Source organism: Triticum urartu, chromosome 1A (assembly GCF_056163025.1).
Source record: "Triticum urartu cultivar PI428250 chromosome 1A, HENAU_Tu73, whole genome shotgun sequence".
NCBI classification, from domain to species: Eukaryota; Viridiplantae; Streptophyta; class Magnoliopsida; order Poales; family Poaceae; genus Triticum; species Triticum urartu.
In genome coordinates this window covers 571,030,721-571,049,269 of record NC_141873.1, presented here as the reverse complement: position 1 = coordinate 571,049,269, position 18,549 = coordinate 571,030,721, and the positions used below count along the sequence as shown (strand labels likewise).

General features: G+C 41.7%; 2 protein-coding genes across 2 annotated transcripts; one reads left to right on the top strand and one right to left on the bottom strand.

Annotated features, from left to right (window-relative positions):
- Positions 1–1,931: 1,931 nt before the first annotated feature.
- Positions 1,932–2,636, top strand: LOC125530577 (plant/protein). Its single transcript, XM_048694960.2, has one exon. It carries the CDS (start codon positions 2,060–2,062, stop codon positions 2,504–2,506), a length of 447 nt encoding a protein of 148 aa, XP_048550917.1. The 5' UTR covers positions 1,932–2,059; the 3' UTR covers positions 2,507–2,636.
- A 2,443-nt stretch (positions 2,637–5,079) lies between these two features.
- On the bottom strand, positions 5,080–7,181 carry LOC125530585 (transcription elongation factor 1 homolog). The gene is made up of 5 exons (XM_048694973.2): positions 6,897–7,181; positions 6,298–6,438; positions 6,141–6,211; positions 5,552–5,573; positions 5,080–5,449 (listed from the first exon to the last, which is right to left on the bottom strand). Exons 2-5 carry the CDS (start codon positions 6,408–6,410, stop codon positions 5,386–5,388), a joined length of 270 nt encoding a protein of 89 aa, XP_048550930.1. The 5' UTR covers positions 6,411–6,438; positions 6,897–7,181; the 3' UTR covers positions 5,080–5,385.
- Between the last annotated feature and the right edge of the window lie 11,368 nt (positions 7,182–18,549).

Sequence of the window (18,549 nt, the reverse complement as noted above, 5' to 3'; positions counted from 1 at the left end):
CGAAGACGAGTGGAAAGGCGCGAGTTTGATTCGTAGAGAGCCACTATAATAACAAGTCTTCCTGCGTGCGCCTTTGTGGGCCGGCCCACCAGGCGCTGGTGTAGGCGCCAACTGCCCTCTGCGGCGCTGAAGGCGCCAAATAGGCACTCCCGTCGGTATGACCAATTTATTGTGGACGGTCCATGTTGTGGGCCATTTAGTTAAGTGGTGTGGTCATTGGCTTGTGGGCTAGAGCTGGTTGTGTTTGCGTCTGTTCATACCAGTGGACAGTTTAGTGCTTGTCCACAATACATGAAGATCGGACGCTCACGTAAGATAGAAACAGACTATGATGCCATTGTATAGGAGACCATTGACAATGGTGCTACTGTGCAGTAGCACGAAACATAACTACATGCAAAGCAAAACGGGCCAGTACACAAAATATCATGTGAAAACTAGATATAACACATAGTTACCATATACCGCGTCAAATCAGCACCCACATCTCACCACGGACCGGTGTGCCATTCACATTGACCATCTTCCAACAAAAAATGAAAATTAAACAATTACACACACCCTGATCCATCATCAATGTTGTGTGGCCCAAGCCCACTTAAAATCACATATGAAGAACTCACGCTATAGCCGCAATTGCGGTCACTGTGTTATGTCTCGTCCTTACATTCCTATTAGCAATTGCCTAGAGGCGAGAGAATCGGGGCGGCCCATCAGCGCAATAGCTTGTTGCCGCTCATGCCTCGCCGTAGGTTCGCTCACTCTCTCTGATTTTCTTTCTTATTTTGTTTTTAGTTTTGTTTTCTTTTTTTCTTTGTTTTTTCACTGACTTCTTTGGTTTTTGTTTCTTTGTTTTCACTTATTTTTGTCAGTTTTTTCGTTTTTTCGTTTTACATTTGGTTACTTTTTGTTTTCTTCGTGCTCCTCGGTTTTCTTTTCTTTTTTTGTTTCTTTGTCGGTTTTAATCGGTATCTTTGTTTTAACACATGTCTACTTTTGGTGAGTACACAATGTACGTTTTTAGCGGACATGTGAAACATTTCTTTTTATCCACTTTGGACATTTTCAAATGCTTACATGATGTAAATTCATTTAAATAGATGTTTTGAACCCTTCTTTGAATACCTGGTAACATTTTTTCAAAACACGTGGTACATTATTTAAATGGCAATAGACATTTTTGTAAAACTACGCAAACATTTTTTACATTTTATAATACTTTTGGAATTTTCACAATCATTTTTGGGAAACATACAAATATTTCTGTAAAATTTCACGATACATATTTTATGGAAATAAACATTTTTTCCCCTTGTACATAACATTTTTAAATGCCACAAACATTTTCTTTTGAAACATAGGTATATTTCCATCAAATGCGAGCTTCATTTTTTGAGTGGCACGAAACAGTTTTCTTACATTACGCGAATATTTTCTTTACATTGTATACATATTTTTTGAAAAAGAAAACACATATGTTTTTTGAAAAGCGGAAATATTTTTTGCATAGTCACGAACATTTTAAAAAGTTATCTACATTGTTTAGAAGATGTGCTAACAATCTTTATACTGTTTAAACATTTTTCAGATTTATGTTTCTAAAGTTTATAAGTAAATTTTAGTTTATAAATGTATGCATTTAATTTCAGTAAAAGAAGTAAAAAATTCAGATGATGCCAGCATGAGACCACAGATCAGCAGGACAAGTCACGTTCAGTAGGCGGCACATCACATAGCCGCACCCCAATGTCGGTGAATGTCGCGTCACGAGCATATTAGCGTGGCGTGGCGTGGCGGTACCAGTCCTCGCGCCCGTCACTCTAGATGTCGCCTTCCGCTTCCGCCACCTTCCATCACTCTCTAGACTCCTCGCCACCGCTCACGCACTCTCTAGACACCTCCATCGCCACCTCACCCAAGCCCGCCGGCTTCCTACATAAGCCCCGCCGCTGCGCCCTGTCGCTCTCCCCCATCACATCCATATCCTGATATCCACCCACACAGCGCGACTCATAGTTCCAGACCAACAACAACAGGAGAGGAGAGCTCACAAGATAAGATGGCGCACATGCGCGTGGTGCACCGGGACGAGGAGGGCCACAAGGTGGCGGAGAAGGTGCCGGTGCCGGAGACGAGGCGCCCGGACACGGCCAGGCACGTGGAGCGCAAGCTGGAGGAGCAGGGGCTGCACCGGCTGGAGCGCCACCCGGCCAACGCGCCCCGGGGCGTCGGCATCGGCGCGCCCCCGCCCAAGTCCGGCCGCGGCGGCAAGTACACCTGGGAGGGCCCCGAGGGGCTGGTCGACAGCGAGCTCGACCCCGCGCCCGCCGCCATCGACCGCAACGACCCCAACTACGACGAGGAGGAAGGCGGGGAACAGGACGAGGTGGCCAAGGAGGTGGTCGTCGGGGAGGTGGAGGTCGCCAAGGTGGCCCAGGCCCGGGCCGGCGTCGCCAGGGTCGAGGTCGCGCCGCCGCTCCTCCAGGACCACGACCACCAGCAGTAGGAGCTGGTCGTGTGCGTGCGTGTGTGTCGTGTTGATCTTCGTTTCCTTGCTCTGTGCTCTGCTTACCATGAATGTGTGTGTAACAATAGATAATAATCAAGCGTGGAAGTGGATCAGTTAACCTCTGTCATGATGCATCCCTCTGGTTTCTTCTGTCAGATCATCATCATCCCTTGATGTTAGCTTATGTGTCAGAAGCTTTCCTCTGATTTCTTCCATATATGTTAACTGCGATAGGCCAAATAAATAGATAAACTGCAAAATAATAATAACAATGAGAAAATTGGGCATGCAAGACATTTTCGATGAGATCAAGAAAATACATGCAGTGCAGCAGCAGAGTAACCAGATTGCTGACCTGAATATGATATGAATAGGATGATTTATAACTTGCTTTCTGCTGGAACAGAGTTTGTTTGTTTCTGATTCTTCCTCCACTGATTTGTGCTTGGATGTCTTAACGGTGAACGGGTATGCCTAAAAGTGGCTCGTGCCAACAGCCAGAGCATACATGGAACCAACTCCGAATGTCTGATTGGCAAGACCAGAAAGTTCTCTTCTTGCAGAACAAGTGTCAGCCGCATCTAATTGCGCCCACTGTCAGCACAAACCTCTCATGTACTCCGTAACAAGCAAGCATAGTCAAAACACAAGTGTAGGTGTGTCTGGGAATGAGATACTTTTGTTCAGAATTTCACATCCACAGAAAGGTCTCTCCTAGAAGCTTAACCATATCCACAGAGGCAGAGGCACACACACACACGGTCAGAGTTCTCTTCATCAGCGGTCGGGATAATTCAGCCGGCGTATTCCAGTACCATTTAGAGAAGAAGCGAGATTGGAGATTAGGAGTCCGAGTTAGAGGGGCTCGACAGATTCCATCTCCCAGATGCAGAATCCCAAGGGGAGAAATTACCACAGCTCGCGGAGAAACATACGGGAGGGGGGATTTCAGCTTTTGGAAGAGGGTATAGACAGAGGGAAAATGGGGAGAAATAAGAAAAGAGTCTTTAGGGCATCTCCAACGCGCGCACTCAAACCACCGTCCGCGATCGGATGTCCGGACGCAGCTTAACGAAATGTGATCCCTGCCAAGATATTAAGTGGTATAACTTCATTTTATTGCCCAAACAGATGGCCAAAATTTACATATTTTTTCGTGTACACTTCTGTATCTAGTATTTATTTTCTATTCTGTTCTAGCTTCGTGTATTATCTTGACTGTTGCTATTTCTATTCTGTTCCATCATCCCCTTTGTCAGACCATTCATTTTCCATTTATCCATCTCGGCATCTCATAACGACAACCCGTGGAAAAAACTCCCCCTGATGACCTAAATGTAACAACAACAACAACAACAACAACAACAACAACAACAACAACAACAACAACAACAACAAGTAAATGGAGCACGCCCAGATCGATATACGAAATTCGAAACTGCGCTTGGTCTAACCTTTGCAGATAATGTATACCTAAGCAAGTCCATGAGAACGTACTTCTGATAGATCATCATAAGGGTAGGGCTGCATAATCCAACTGTTTTCTTTAGTTACTGATGATACCTCAGTTCTGAGAATGCACATACATCTTGAGAGATGTGCAACAACAGTGGTGCTCTGCTGCTGGAAAAACAGAGGGTGCTACTCCTGTAGCAATATAAATAGGCAGCCAAACAGACGAAAATGACCATTCGAACATAGAAAAACAAAACGATTGTTGCGGTTTGAAACAGTCACAAGGCAAGACAAACACAAGAGTAGTCTCAAGTAAAAAAAAATTTAAATGTGCAGTAATTTCTTTAAAAAAAGGTGCAGTCACAAACCAAATTGCCACCCTTACTTCTGAAACCCCAACTACTACTACTACTACTACACTGTCTTATCTTAAAAAAAGAATGTGCAGTAATTTCTTTTGCATATACTGTGTTAGTGAGCTAAGTAAATAAAGTACACTGCCTTCGCTAAGCTCTGCTGCACACCGCGATAAATTCCTTTTTAAGTAATCTATCCATCCTGGAAAACAATTGCAGCTTGCTGTTGGAGTGGCTGCGGTTTGGAATAAACCATTGCAATTACTGGCCTCTTCTATTTATCTCTGAAATTAAACCAGGACCCTTACGAGGAAATTGTTAATTGATTCATAATCTTGGTTGCAATCAGCATAGCATAAAATCAAGTCTGCCTTGCAAACAAATTGAACCAAACTGTTTCTATCAGGCAAATTGAAAGCAAGCCACCACTGTTTGATGTGTTGCAAAATGCAGGTTAACCCACACCCAAGCTACTAAACCAATCATTATATATTTGACCCACCCAACCGATAGAGTAGTCTTGTTTTTCTTTGAAAAATTGCTGAGAACAGCAAACAAGTTAACAAATCTGCGGTTCATACATGTTTACGATGTTTGGGGTAATCCTTTGAACCACACGACATGCTTCGAAATACTGTCCCTGGGCTGGTAAGAGATTTTTTTCATACTGGCTTGCACATCCCAAAGTAGCATACATTCTACGATTCACAGTTCATGGGACAACCACAGGCTAGGGAAACAACTCACATGAAAGGCCTATCAAACAACCACCATACCATAAGTATAAATTCTTGACTTGACGGTTCACAGAACAGCCTCACAAACATCATGTCTCAAGTACACATTCTTTGCAGGTACCGAGATTAGGTGTAATCTCAGCCGCTATACCAAGGTTTACAAATACAGGTACACAATATCATCGGTTGTGTATTAAGCACGGGACAAACTGCCTACTAACGTTTAAGTCAGCCAGTACATTGTTACAATGCTACTACAGATATGGCTGACGGTGGCAGTAAATGACATCAACACATTGAGATCATAGAGTATTATAGTTACACTTGCTCATGCACCATCATCATCTTCAACAGTGTTGACACGCTCGCACTCATCGATCCATTCGCTGTATCTGCAGGACAAGGGGTTCAATTTTCAGTTCCAGGTGTGGTGTGGATAAACCTGACGGAGTTGCAACAACGAGTAAAGAGGTATTTGTTGGATTCTGACTTACACATCAATAGCTTCAGTGAGCGCTGCACCAAAGATAACAGAGAGTTAGTACAATTCTGAGAACATTAGCTCAACAAAGCTAAACAACTACTCCCTCCGTCTCATAGTGTAGGACGTTTTTTGGCACTAGTGTAGTGTCAAAAAACGTCTTACATTATGGGACGGAGGGAGTACGTAACACTGTATTTCCTTTACAGGATATACTATCATACAGGTTCAGTTCTGATGAAAAGCAATTCAGTTAACTCAGACTAGGACATGATAAAATAGGGAGACACATAGCCATCTTACAGACATGATGGTGTGATTTAATGGCAGCCGAGCTCGCATTTGGCCCTGAAAGATTTACTACCTCGGCTATGCTCTATTATGACCTAGTTGATTAAAGTGACTAAACCCCCAAGAGTATATGAAATGGCATGGCTGTATGAAACTTGTAGACAAGCTATAGCCTGTTCCCAGAGTTGTAATCATTAGGTTGAGAAGGAACAAAACCAATGAGATTTGTTGTGTGGAATTTTCTGGCTGAAAATGAATCAGTATGGCATCTACGTCTACAATCAGAAGTTGTATGTAAAATTTGGACATACCATTTGCAGTGGTGCTGAAGCTTTCCTGGCAGATTTGACAATTGGCCTCACCAATCAGATTCTTCAGATCACTGAAGGAAGAAAGAAAAGGCCAGTCACAATGTTGAATGGGCAGCCATTCCAAATTAAGAAGAGAACAGGTGAAGATAGTACTAACATCCGGCATTCAACGCTGCTCCCATGGTTGCAGAATGGGCAGGAAAAGACGGTATCGAGCTTGTCCATCCGCTTCCTAGGGGGTGGCTTAGCGGCCGCCTTCCTCTTCCCCATGGTTCGGCTTCTGTCCTTCCTTCAAAATCTACAAAGAGCAGCAGTTAGAATCTACTGTATCTATGAAATGACGATGAGACGTTTAAAACACTAATGGAGTTGCTAGTCGCTTAGGAATCAATAGTTAATACAGTATCTTGTGAAAAATACAGCAATTTTACAAGCAAGGGAATCCAGATGGAGAGTACTAGTTGTTACCATAATAAAAAAAGCACCAAGCTATCATCATCATCCCTTGTAAAAGAAGCCGAAATTTGTAACCACGCAAGAGTAGACAGCACCCGAATCATACACATATCATCCACAAGAAGGAATCCAGGAACACAACAGCAGGCATGACCCTGCCAGGGGCGGATCTGGCCCGGAAATTTCGAAGGCCCCATCCCCACCCTAGTGGAAGGGAATTGACCGATTTGATTTAACAAAAAAGAGAAGTGATGCTGCGGTGGATGAGAAGAAACAACCTAGCTAGCTGCTCATGCATACCTCAGACTCAGAGGGAGGGAGGAGATCCGGTGGCCGGACGAAGACTGGGACGGGGTGGAGTCAGCCGCAGGACGCCCCGGGGCCCGAGTAAGAAGGGCGGCGGCGACGGCGACTGCGCAAGGTCGCCGAGAGGCGGGATCGAGGCGGCGGCAGGTAGATCCGCTGCCCGGGGTTGGAAGGGAAAGGGGGTGCGAGGGGAGAGGAAGGTGGGCAGGGGAAAGGAATAAACGAAAAGCCAAAATTCTTCTTCTAAATCTCCATTGAAAAGATGGACTTTTTTTTCTCATCACACGCTGAAAGTGACACGCAACCGTCGCTGTTTTTCAATCTGGGACGCACCGTGTTCCAACTCTAATTTCACCTCTCCCTTCGTTTCTAAATACAAGACGTTTTGGTCGACGCGGATTTTCGGGACATGAGGCCACGCGAAGTCGGAATCTTATTTGTCCGTGCGCCCATCGCAATTGCTACTTATTATAGCCCGTTTCCAATACCTGACACATTAATCGCCAGCATTCGCGAATACGTGGTGCTATACACCCGGCCGTGGACCAGACGACATTTATCTTCATATGGATACAGGCTTGTTTGCTAGCGCCCACGTCACTCTTCTGGAGATGGCATAACTGCTCTTCTGGATTCTTATCCAACTAGTCCCCTGTGGAGAAACAAAGGCGGAAGAGGAGATGGGTTCTCCGCACATGGAGCAGCCCCTTGAAGGTTGGAAATCCCTGTGTGATCTGTTTTCCTTGTTTTATTTCTCTATACGAAGCAACATGCCCACCTGCAATCATCTCTCCCTTGCCGGGTGCCATCAGGCTAGCCATAGTGGGGTAACTTAGGTAGTAATTTAACACATCCCAAGATAATTCTGCTTATGTGACAAGTATTTAATGAGGAAAGAGGTGCTTGTGGTAACCTAGGTATCTGCGAGCACATACTGTAACATAGCGCTTCTTGAGGCAAAATGAGTCTATAAGCTAATAAATGAAACCATCTATGACACTACTACTTAATTACTTTGCACTATGAAGATAGTAACTTAGACTAGTGTCAAGCTACTCCCCACTATGACCAGCCTCATACGGTGCAGGGGCAGCTGGGTGTAATTGATGAGCGCAGGGATGTTTAATTTGCCATAACGCTGGCTGTCCATTGCTGAATTATTGCCCATGGTTGGGGTGTGGTGCACACGCATCATGGTATTAATGACGTCCCTGCCTGCTGGTGTATTTTCATTTGTTGTGTAGTACTCTTTTCTTTTTTTAGTTTGTATATAAGGTTTGGTCAAAGTCAATTTTTATAACTTTATATTAAAAAATATAAACATTGACAATATGAAATCAACATTATCAGATGCATCACGAAATGTATTTTCATACTATAGTTTTAATATTGTAGATGTTTATATTTTTATATATAAATTTGGTCAAATTTTATGTAGTTTGACTTTGACCAAATCTTATATGCGGAGTAAAAAGAAACGGAGGGAGTACGGCATCTCACGAGTAGAGTAAAACTGTATCACGACTTGCGTTAATGCTCCATGCACACAACCGTTGGAGTTGTATTATTGATAGGCCAGCATGTGCTCGCAGATACACGCAGTACAGATACCACACAGGAAAACAAATACATATGGAAACTACGGCAATCCCATCGCATAAGAGAGCATTTTCATAGTTTGTTCATGAAGATCATGGCCATGAGGAGCAGGTTCACAATGCCGAGCAAGAAAATGTTCCTCAACCATTCTTGATTATGTTCACAAGAAGTGAAACATGGACATAGACCGACCGATGCACATGTGAAATCAGATGTCCCCAGCTCGCGCTGAAGTACTACTGGGAAGTGGCAGCATTGACAAGCAAGCTGGAACTTTAAAAAGGCCGTGAGGACCATGGTGCAGCTAGCCATTGGGACTGATGGACACGCGCCTGAATTCAATGCCCGGGCCTGCCCTGCGGGCCATCTCCTGCAGATGTCAGGTGCAAATACGTGGGCTATACCAAATGATATACGGATGGTGGGAAACGTTATACCGGCCATAAGTATTCGAGTTGCACGAATCACGTGGCAACATGCAGTGTGGATTTCGGCATCGCGTGGCCGCATGTCCACTCGCGATTATTTGACGTTTTGATAGTTTAAATTAGACTGCCCAAAGTCTTAGACTGATCACAATGATAGTAACTTTAAGGGTAACAACGGATCTAACTCAGCAAATTTGCCTACGTAGCAATGAGTTAATGAGGAGAGAGATAAATTGAGTAACTTAGTACCATAGTTACCGTAACATCACATATCCCAAGACAATATGAGTCTATAATCCAATAAATGAATCTTTGCATGACATAACACATGTGTTACTACCTACTATGAAAGTAGTAACATAGTCTAAAACAATGTATTATGTTACTAGTATAAGTTACTCTCCACTTTGGCCCTTTGACAAATACTAGTATTTCCGGACGGAGGGAGTATCTAAGAACGGAAATAGTATTTGTCAAAGGGCCAAAGACGATATAAGTACCACAAACCTTTGTTTTTAGAAAAAGTATCACAATTACTTACAAACACATCCATACATAAACATAAAATTACATTCAACTTTTTGAAGGTGCCTAAGTCTTCTTCCTCCTGAATCCATCAGCAGCGCATCGTGAGTATAGCTCGATGCCACCTCTAGGCCTCCCCCTCGACGATGCAAACTTTTAAAAACTCATGACCTTGTCGAGGCAGCGACCAAAAAGTTGTCGATGTAGACTAGGAAACACCGGCAGCTGCGATCTACAAAGCAAATCGTCGCCCTAGAGAAGAAAACGCCGAAGGGGCATGTAGAAACTCCGAAAACCATGAACTATGGCTGAATTCAGATGAATCCACTAGAAACCTAAACCGAGCGGATCTCGCCCTCTCATCGAAGGCGGAACAAAGAGAAAGCGCGTATTTTTTCGTTTCCGAGATGCACGTTCGTGCCTCTCGCAGAAGCAAAACCGTGACTTTTACGAATGGTATAGAAAAACAAAATATATGTTTTTTTTGTTTCTGAGAGGCACGACCGTGCCTCTCGCGGAAGCAAAAAAAATGCATTGTCCAAAAGCTAAGGAAGACCGGTGAAAACCTGAAAAGACAAAAACCCAGGAAAAAATTATTTTAAAAAATGAAAATGCGTGTGATAAAAAGAACCGAAGGAAGCGCCCAGAGCACGACATGTGAGCACGCTCTCAGCCCACCCTAGCTAGTTGCTAGGCGTTAGTTGGGCTCGGCCCATTACTGTTTCTCTGATTACAGATCCAAAAACCTGTGCAAACAGCGTAATTCGAAACGAGAATCTTCATGTTGAACACGGAAAGCACAACCAGCTCACACCCCACACTTGACGTGCTATATTCATTCTTGTACGCCTAAATGCAGATAGTAAAAAAGCAGCTCTTTTCTTTTTCTTTCTTTTTGATTTTCTTAAATATGTGAACTTTTCAGAATCGTGATATTTTTTCTTTTTATTCTGTGGAAATGTGTGAACTTTTTCATCAAATTCGATGATCTTTTTTCAAATCCGATGAACTTTTTTCAAATCCAATAAACTTGTTTCAAATTTAATTAAAATTTTCACATTTATGAACTTTTTTGAAATTCGATGAACTTTGTTTAATATACGATGAACTTTTTTTCAAATTCGATGAACTTTTTAAAACTCGATGAACTTTTTTGTCAAATTTGATGATGGTTTTTAAAATTCAATTAAAAAATTCCAATCTTTGATGAAAATTTTCAAATTATTTAAATGATAAAAAAATCCCGATTTGAGAACTTTTTTTGAAAATCGATGAACTTTTCTTCAAAATGGATGAACTTTTTCATATTTGTGAACTTTTCCTGAAAATTAATGAACTTTATTTCAAATTTCGTTTTAAAAATAATTTAATGCTTTATTGAAATAAAGGTGAACTACCACTGTTTTCTTGTAGTGAATAACATAGCGAGTTTGATACAATGGTTATTGCGGTAGGTTATCTACCTTGTGGTGCCTGAGTTCGAATCCAAGGTTTCCCAAAATTGATGTTTACTTTTCTTCACCTTTCCTTTTTGAACAGGTTGCTGGGCCGGCCCGCTTCGCGTTGCTTGCGAGCGCCAGAAGTGCCAACTGGCGCTTAAAGCGCGGATTAGGAGCTCCCTAGTTGCTCCCCCAAGAAAGGTTTGAAAAATGGATTAACTGGGCCTGCCTTATGCATCCAGGAGCTAGCGAATTAGCGTCGAATAGGAAATGGCTCAAGTAATAGCGTTGACATACCTACCTAGCTGACAAGCGCTCCTTGGCGAGCCTCCCAACAACCACTTGGGGTGGGAGCTAGCAAATTACCGTCAAAACAAATGCTTAGCTGTCGTCATGTGTCGTGCTCTAGGCGCTCCTTCCGGATTTTATTTTTATTTTATTTTTTCACATGTTTTTTCGGCTTTTTAGACCATTTTTTCGGTATTTTGGTTTTCCACCAGTCTTAGCTTTTGGACAAATAAACTGAAGCAATAAATTGCGCGAACAAACATGTTTTTTTGCTTCCGCGAAAGGCACCGATTTGATTTTATTTGAGGTACAGAAATGCATCCCGAAAACAAAAAAAACATGTTTTCTCTTTTTTTGTTCTTTCGAGAGAGATACGGTTTTACTTTCGCGAGAGACATGACCGTGCCTCTCGGAAACGAAAAACGCGTTTTCTCTTCTTCTTTTTCTTCCGCGAGTGTGGCTCTCGGAAATGAAAAAAAATATTTTCTGTTTTTTTCATGAGAGGCATGGTTTTGCTTCCGCGAGAGGTACGGTTTTACTTCTATGAAAGGCACGGTCATGCCTCTCGGAAACGGAAAGAAAAAACATGTTTTCTTTTTTTTCTTCCCTAAGAGCATGGTTTTTCGTCCGGTATTTTTTGTAAATTTTTTTTTTGCCAAAACCTATCAACATAGAATCTAGTTTTGAAGATCTCGACACGAGGAATCCAATGATAAAAATAGTTTGAGATTCGAATGAACGGTTTAAAACATAAAATGTTTTGAATAAACGGATCTATGAAAAAAAACTCACAGGTTGCGACAAGTGACGCACATGCCGCGTGCCACTTATCGCAACCTATGAAGGTGGAAGTTATCTTTGAAAGGAGTACTCCTTAATTAGTGATTTTACCTTTTTTTAGGCAACATTGTCATACCTTCCCGCAAAAAAGAAAACAAAATCAAAGCGTTGTTAGAGCATCTCTAGCAGATCCGGTAACCGCGTGTCTCACAAAATGCGTATAGGGGCTCCCGCAAATTATTTTTACGGTGTGGTGAGCGCTCCGGTTGAACAGACCCCGCAAACGTTTTGCGGTCCTGTTTGCGGGATCTGTTCGGCCGGAACGACAGCCGCATCGTAATTTTTTTTATAAAACATCAAATAAATTGCAGATTTCATAATGTCAACTGAATGGAATCTAAAAACAATCTGCGCCACTTTTTCTTCGGTCCTGTCTCAAATTCGTCGCGAGATGCAACAACACTAGTTTTTCATCATCGTCGTCGAGGATCAAATCTTCTATGTCTGAATCGTCAGACAAAGACGACGAGGACGAACTCCAATCCATCTACAATATGCACACAATCCAGAATGAGCTTCACCTGAACCCAATCTGGGCGAAAATTGAGCACTAGCCGGAAAGGGTTTCACCTGAACATACCTTGCCGAAGCAAGCCGCGTCGCAATGCCTTTTCTCCTCTCGTCGGCCGACCGGGGCTGCCCCTTTCTTCTTCCCACCGTCCGACGCCGCGCTGCCCCTTTCTTCTCCCCTGACCGAAGCAGCGCCGCGCCACCCTCTTCCCCCGACGTGCGTCGCTCAAAGTAGGCTGAACGGAGCGGATCCGCAAGGAACGAGCCTGCACACCGAGCTCCTGGGCGAATCCATGGTGTCGGCACCGGCGGCGAGCCGCCAACGCAAAAGGTTACCTCCGCTACCGAAAGTTGGTAGAGTGGATGCGATGCGGGGCTGCCGGAGGCGGCACCTAGGGGCGGGGATTTGCAGCGGCGGCGGAGAGTGGAAGCGGGAAACATAAGTGGGCGGAAACGCTTTGCGTCAATGAAAAGGGGAGCCTACAAAATTGGGTGGGTTCCTGCACATATGGAGGAAATGGGCTCGTGAAATCCGGGATCCCACAGAAAATATTTCTGGGATGACCTGATTTGGCGGATCTTCTTGGGCTGGGGATACGGGATGGATCCCGCAAACCGACGTTATTTTATGATAGACATGTTTATGATTACACTTACAGATTATAGTTGCTCATGCCATGCTTAAGTAGCCAGGAGTGGATAATGATTTATCTTAAATGTTAGCATGCATTAAAATGGTTGTGATGTAGTATGATGATATGGTATATGCTCCTCGGAATGTTTCGAGTGGCTTGACTTGGCACATGTTCACGCATGTAGTTAAAATCAACATAGGCTCCATGATATTTTATGTGCATGGTGTTTATATCCTACTCATGCTAGTATTCAATGTTAGTTATTCACAACGCATGTTTATGACCATTTTTGCTCTCTAGTCGGCCGCTTCTCAACCTATTTGCTCGGCCTGATTTGACGGATCTGCTCGGGCCGGGGATACAGGATGGATCCCGCAAACCGACGTTATTTTAGCGGATGGCCCGGTTTGCGGGATCTGCTAGAGATGCTCTTACACCTACGTAGAACACAGGAGCGAGCGAGCAAAGCAAATATGATGGTCCAAAGCCAAGTTTCTGAAAGGTTCTAGAAGCTTTATGTTGGTTTCTTTTTTTCTTTCTTGTTTACTTGTTTTCATTATGTTTTGTTTTATTATTCCCCTTTTTACTTACATTTTTTGCTCCTTTTTAATTTTCTAACTTTTCAAATATGTGATCTTTTTTCAACTTCGTGAATATTTTTAAATTTTGGGTTTTCTAGTTTTGTGAATTATTTTTCATTTCATGAAAAAAATATTCCTAAACTTATGTAAATCCATGAACATTTTTTTAAATTAATAAACATGTTTTTGAATCTACAAATATTTATTCATATTCATGAACTAAAAGTGCGTTTTTTTTAAAAATATATTCAAAAACAAATGGGAACCTTGTGTTATATCCATTGGATCGGGTAGGCTTAGATCAATCCGGTGATTTACCTTCTGCATGGCCGGATGAGCTTGAGCCGGCCGTCATGGTGACGGTGGCCGGGGATGGCAAAGAGTAGCGGTGGCGGTGCTTCCCGCCAGCACCGCACTAACCCTAGATCGGTAGGGGATTCGGTGGGGTGTACGGCGTTGCGACGAACCTCGTGATGCGAGCTGCCGGCCCTCACCTCTTTATATAGTGCAGGTGACAGGGGGCCGTCACCCATAGTGGGTTGAGCGCCCCCGATCAGGGCGCGGATCTAGGGGCCCGGTGGGCCGTTGGGCCCACACGGTGGAGATCATCCTAACATTCTCCTCCTTGATCTCAACTTTTACATTTGACCTTATGCTTTTACTTTACTCGTTTCATAACAGATCAATACATAGAACATGTTTCATCGTCAGAGCTCAATTGCCGATAGAATCAAACAGCCACAACGTACCTCTCTGTTTTGAAACAAATTCTTTAACCGTGGGCCCTTTTATTGTCCGAAAATCTTAGACTATACCATAAAAACCATGTCGACTGTGTGTTCTTCGAACACACTGGGCGGTAAGCCTTTAATAAGCAGATCTGCAAACACTTGTCTGTTGCTTTTATGCTTCAAGCATTTCTACATAATTCCGGACTTTCTCCTTTACAGCGCATAACTCTATGTCAATGTGTTTGGCATCAACACTTGACTCGTTGTCATAGGAGCGAAAAACTTAAAATGGTTATCGATGTTGTCAACCATTATCAACTCCGGGTACAGGTCTCCTTAACCATTTTGCCTGTCCCTCAGCCTCATATCAAGCTATAAAATATCTTTGCATCACATTGATGATAATTGTTTCATTCTTTGGAGTTTTTCCACACAAAAACCTTCAAGTGTGAAAGTTAGCGACAATTGTGGATTTCGCTATACATTTCACAAGTCTTGTCTTTATACTCACAATCTTTTTAGAGCACTTATTTCTTTCAGCATGAGGCCGATATCTTTGACTCCATTCCATTGATCTATATATGGACTGGACATTGCCAAAACAACCCGGATACGTGAATTGTGTCAGGGTAATATATTGAGCTTCCAACAGCTGAAGCATATGGTACCATATCCGTTTTCAATCTTTTCTCATCAACTTTTGAAACATCATAGTTTCCAGTTCCATTACCCTTGACTATAAGAACAAGCGTAGGTTTTCTCGCATGCATACTTTAGAGACCTTTCTTAGCATGTCCATGCGACATTCCTAATACCCCATTTTATTCTTTTCTTGATGAATCTCGATATTTATAACGAGACACTTACCGAGAACATTCATTTGGACTTTGAGGACAAGAACTTCTTTCACCTCCTGCAGTAGATTGACATCACCACTACCAAGTAGGACTTCATCCACATGCACATGACTAGGAAATGAATTTCCCATTCTATAACTTTGCACGAATACAATTGTCCTCTCATTTTCTTTAACCCAAAACAACATTTGATTGTTTTAGTCCATAAAAGACTTCTTCAGGCAGTATCCCCTGTGTTCTTTACTTTCATCTGATGTAACTCAGATCATAATATCTTTCATCTGATGTAACTCAGATCATGATGTGCTACCAACACTCATTGTAATCTATTCAGTGCAAAATGCGCAAAAACCTTTCGATTTAAGTCGTGTTTTACACCTTTACATATTTCCTTTGGAGTCACATTGACCTTGTAAACTCTTTACAGCCTACTGTTTTGGCTCCATTAGAAATTACTCATCAGTCCCAACCATCGTCGGGATTCACCAATTTCATTTCATCTCACATAGTCTCTTATCATTTAGATAAGCAGACACTTCTCAAAGCTCGAATGAGCCTTTAAATGAGGTGGGATCAACCTCCATTTGAATTTCACTAACATAGACTTTATAGTAATCAAAAGTATCTGATTTTCTCATTCCTTGAGACCATCAGTGTCTCAGGTACTGGCACTTCTTTCATATGGGGATGTTGTTGCTCTGTCAATGCAAGAGGCAAACTAATTCTATAGTCTTTCATTTCCAAGAGGCAATAGTTTAACAGGGACCTGTATCACAAGATCCATGTTTACTCATTCATCCTTTATAGAGCTAACAACATGTGTTGTATAGGTCATACAACATGCTCCCCCAGATTACTCCATCTTCACTCAAAAATGGGTTTAAACTTTATAATTTGGGTTTATTCTGTTAAAACTTTCTTCTTTATGGCACTTTAAGCACCATCTTAGTATTCCTTACTCTGCTTTCAGAACTGTAAAGATCCAGAAATACAACTATTCTTTTCTTTAGGGGTATTATTATGACCGTCGTACTCCCCCAGACGATCACATTCTTCATTAATGGATATCGCATATTTCTTTCTTCCCCTCGAAATGTGGCAAGAACTTTTCTGTCACAATTTCGAAAACACATTCACAACTCTTGTGAATTGAGGAAACTTTGAGTATCTACTTCATTTATCTAATTACTTCATATGTAATGCAGTTATCTGTTAACTGGTATGGGAGTACTTCTTCCTTATTCGAAAAACTCAACAGAGTTCTTCATCATTAGTACTTTTGCAAGTCACACTTGCATATCATTCTTATCTTTAGGTCCGTCTGTAACTTTTATTCTCTTTGGATTTATTGAGTGTTCAATGACCGTTACACATAAGATGTACGGTCGATACTAGGAAAGCATAATAGCTACTCCATACTTTTCTCCCAGAGTGGGACACATTAAACACACATGAGTCGTCATATCTTTCTCCTGTCATACAAGATAAGTCCTTTGCCTACATTTCTCCTGCCATACAGGATTTTTGACATAACACTATGTCAACTTTACCCAGTTACGCAGGTATTTTCCCAGACTTTTTCCGCCATGCGGGTTTTATCATAATCATCTTTTCCGCTATGCGGGTAATTCCCTGTAAGGGACATAAATGCCAGAATTGGCTCTTTTGACTGCATATTCAATCATCAAATTTATAAATAAATCCGAATGCTCTTTGACACACATGCTTGATCCGACATTGGTCAAATTAAACACGCATGTTGCTTGTTTTATCTCAAATAATAGAGAGTACATGAAAGACATTCGTCAACCAAGACTCTCAATGATCTATCTCTTTTCTTTTGAAACCATTCTTTAGAGAGAACATACTATCTCACGTTATGACCTTTCTTGGTCATCGTTCGGGTCACAAGTACCTAGCCATTCGCTTTCACGAATGAAAACATGGAAAACTTTTAGTCTAAGAAAACTTAGCAAATAATCAACAATAATGAGCATAAAAATAACCCTACGTTGGTCTGGTTAAAAAATATGCACATTAAACTTTTGCAAAACTTCCTTTTTATACTCTAAATCATCGTTGTGGTAGAATTAGAATAAAACTCATTCTTCTACATTAATTCCATATCACCGTTGGGCGGAAATGGAAATAATGCATATAACTCATAAACAATGTGATGATAGTATTTCTATTAAACTACTTTGCTCAGAAATAATCATCATCATCAACTTTATTGCAGCAAGAACAAGAAAAATGCACTTCTTGATCTTTATCTGTTCTCTGAAAATTGATCACTTTGATACAAAATTTATTAGTATAATTATAGTACTGTTATCATCAACGTTGGTTAGAAAATAACAATACCATATTTTAACTTTAAAACAAATATCTTTCTTTTGTCATAGCGGAAACTATCTTAATATGATTTCACCCACAGGGGAAAAACATTGCTAAGAACAGTCATTCCAATTAAATTTTCCCATTGGTTCCAATTTAATTGGAGGATAAAACTTTTACTTTGCAGCGGAAACTTTACAATATTCTATCCAGAAATAATTCTGTGCTCTTTTGCTCTCTAAGCAATTTTAACCGACTGGTTCAAAATTGCATTAGAGAAGCAACAATTTAATATTTTACTTTAACATGCTCTTAAAAACAAAATTCTATGTGAACTTTTATTTTCTTGGTAAAAGAGCACTACGAATTATTTACGCAGCAAAAAAACATGAATAAAAATTCATGAACTTTTTATACTCGTTACAGAAACTTTTCTTTTACTAAAGAAAATATTATGAACTTTATTATTTTCTTTATAAAATTCATGAACTTTTCTATTTTCTTTTCCAAAAACTTTTTCTGTTTACTTTTCTATTTTCTAAACAAAAAATTTCCTTGGAAAAATTTGCATAGAAAAACTATCTGAAATTTGCCCAAAACTTGGACAGAAAACAGAATAAACAAAAACAAACAAAAAAAAAAACTGCAGCGCAGCCCAGCCTCGGGCCAGCGCGCGCGGCTGCGGCCTTGGCCCAGCGTGCGACGCACGCGCCCACTGCGGCTGGCCACGGCCCAGCTCGCCACTGCCAGCCTCTCAGCTCTTTCGGCCCAAAAAGCCCGACATGAGCTAGGGTTTCAATCTCGGCCATTCAAGTTGATCCGATGGCTACATGCGCATTTCGCTGGAAGAAAACAGGGGTCGACCCCCCGACCGAAC

What these genes read in the sequence shown, in the direction of transcription:
- LOC125530585 (XM_048694973.2), bottom strand. Translation starts at nt 6,410, where the DNA reads ATGGGGAAGAGGAAGGCGGCCGCTAAGCCACCCCCTAGGAAGCGGATG. An exon ending in AGCAGCGTTGAATGCCGGAT is followed by an intron (nt 6,212 to 6,297) that starts GTTAGTACTATC and finishes TTCTTCCTTCAG; the next exon opens with TGATCTGAAGAATCTGATTG. An exon ending in CTTCAGCACCACTGCAAATG is followed by an intron (nt 5,574 to 6,140) that starts GTATGTCCAAAT and finishes TCTTTGGTGCAG; the next exon opens with CGCTCACTGAAGCTATTGAT.
- LOC125530577 (XM_048694960.2), top strand. Translation starts at nt 2,060, where the DNA reads ATGGCGCACATGCGCGTGGTGCACCGGGACGAGGAGGGCCACAAGGTG.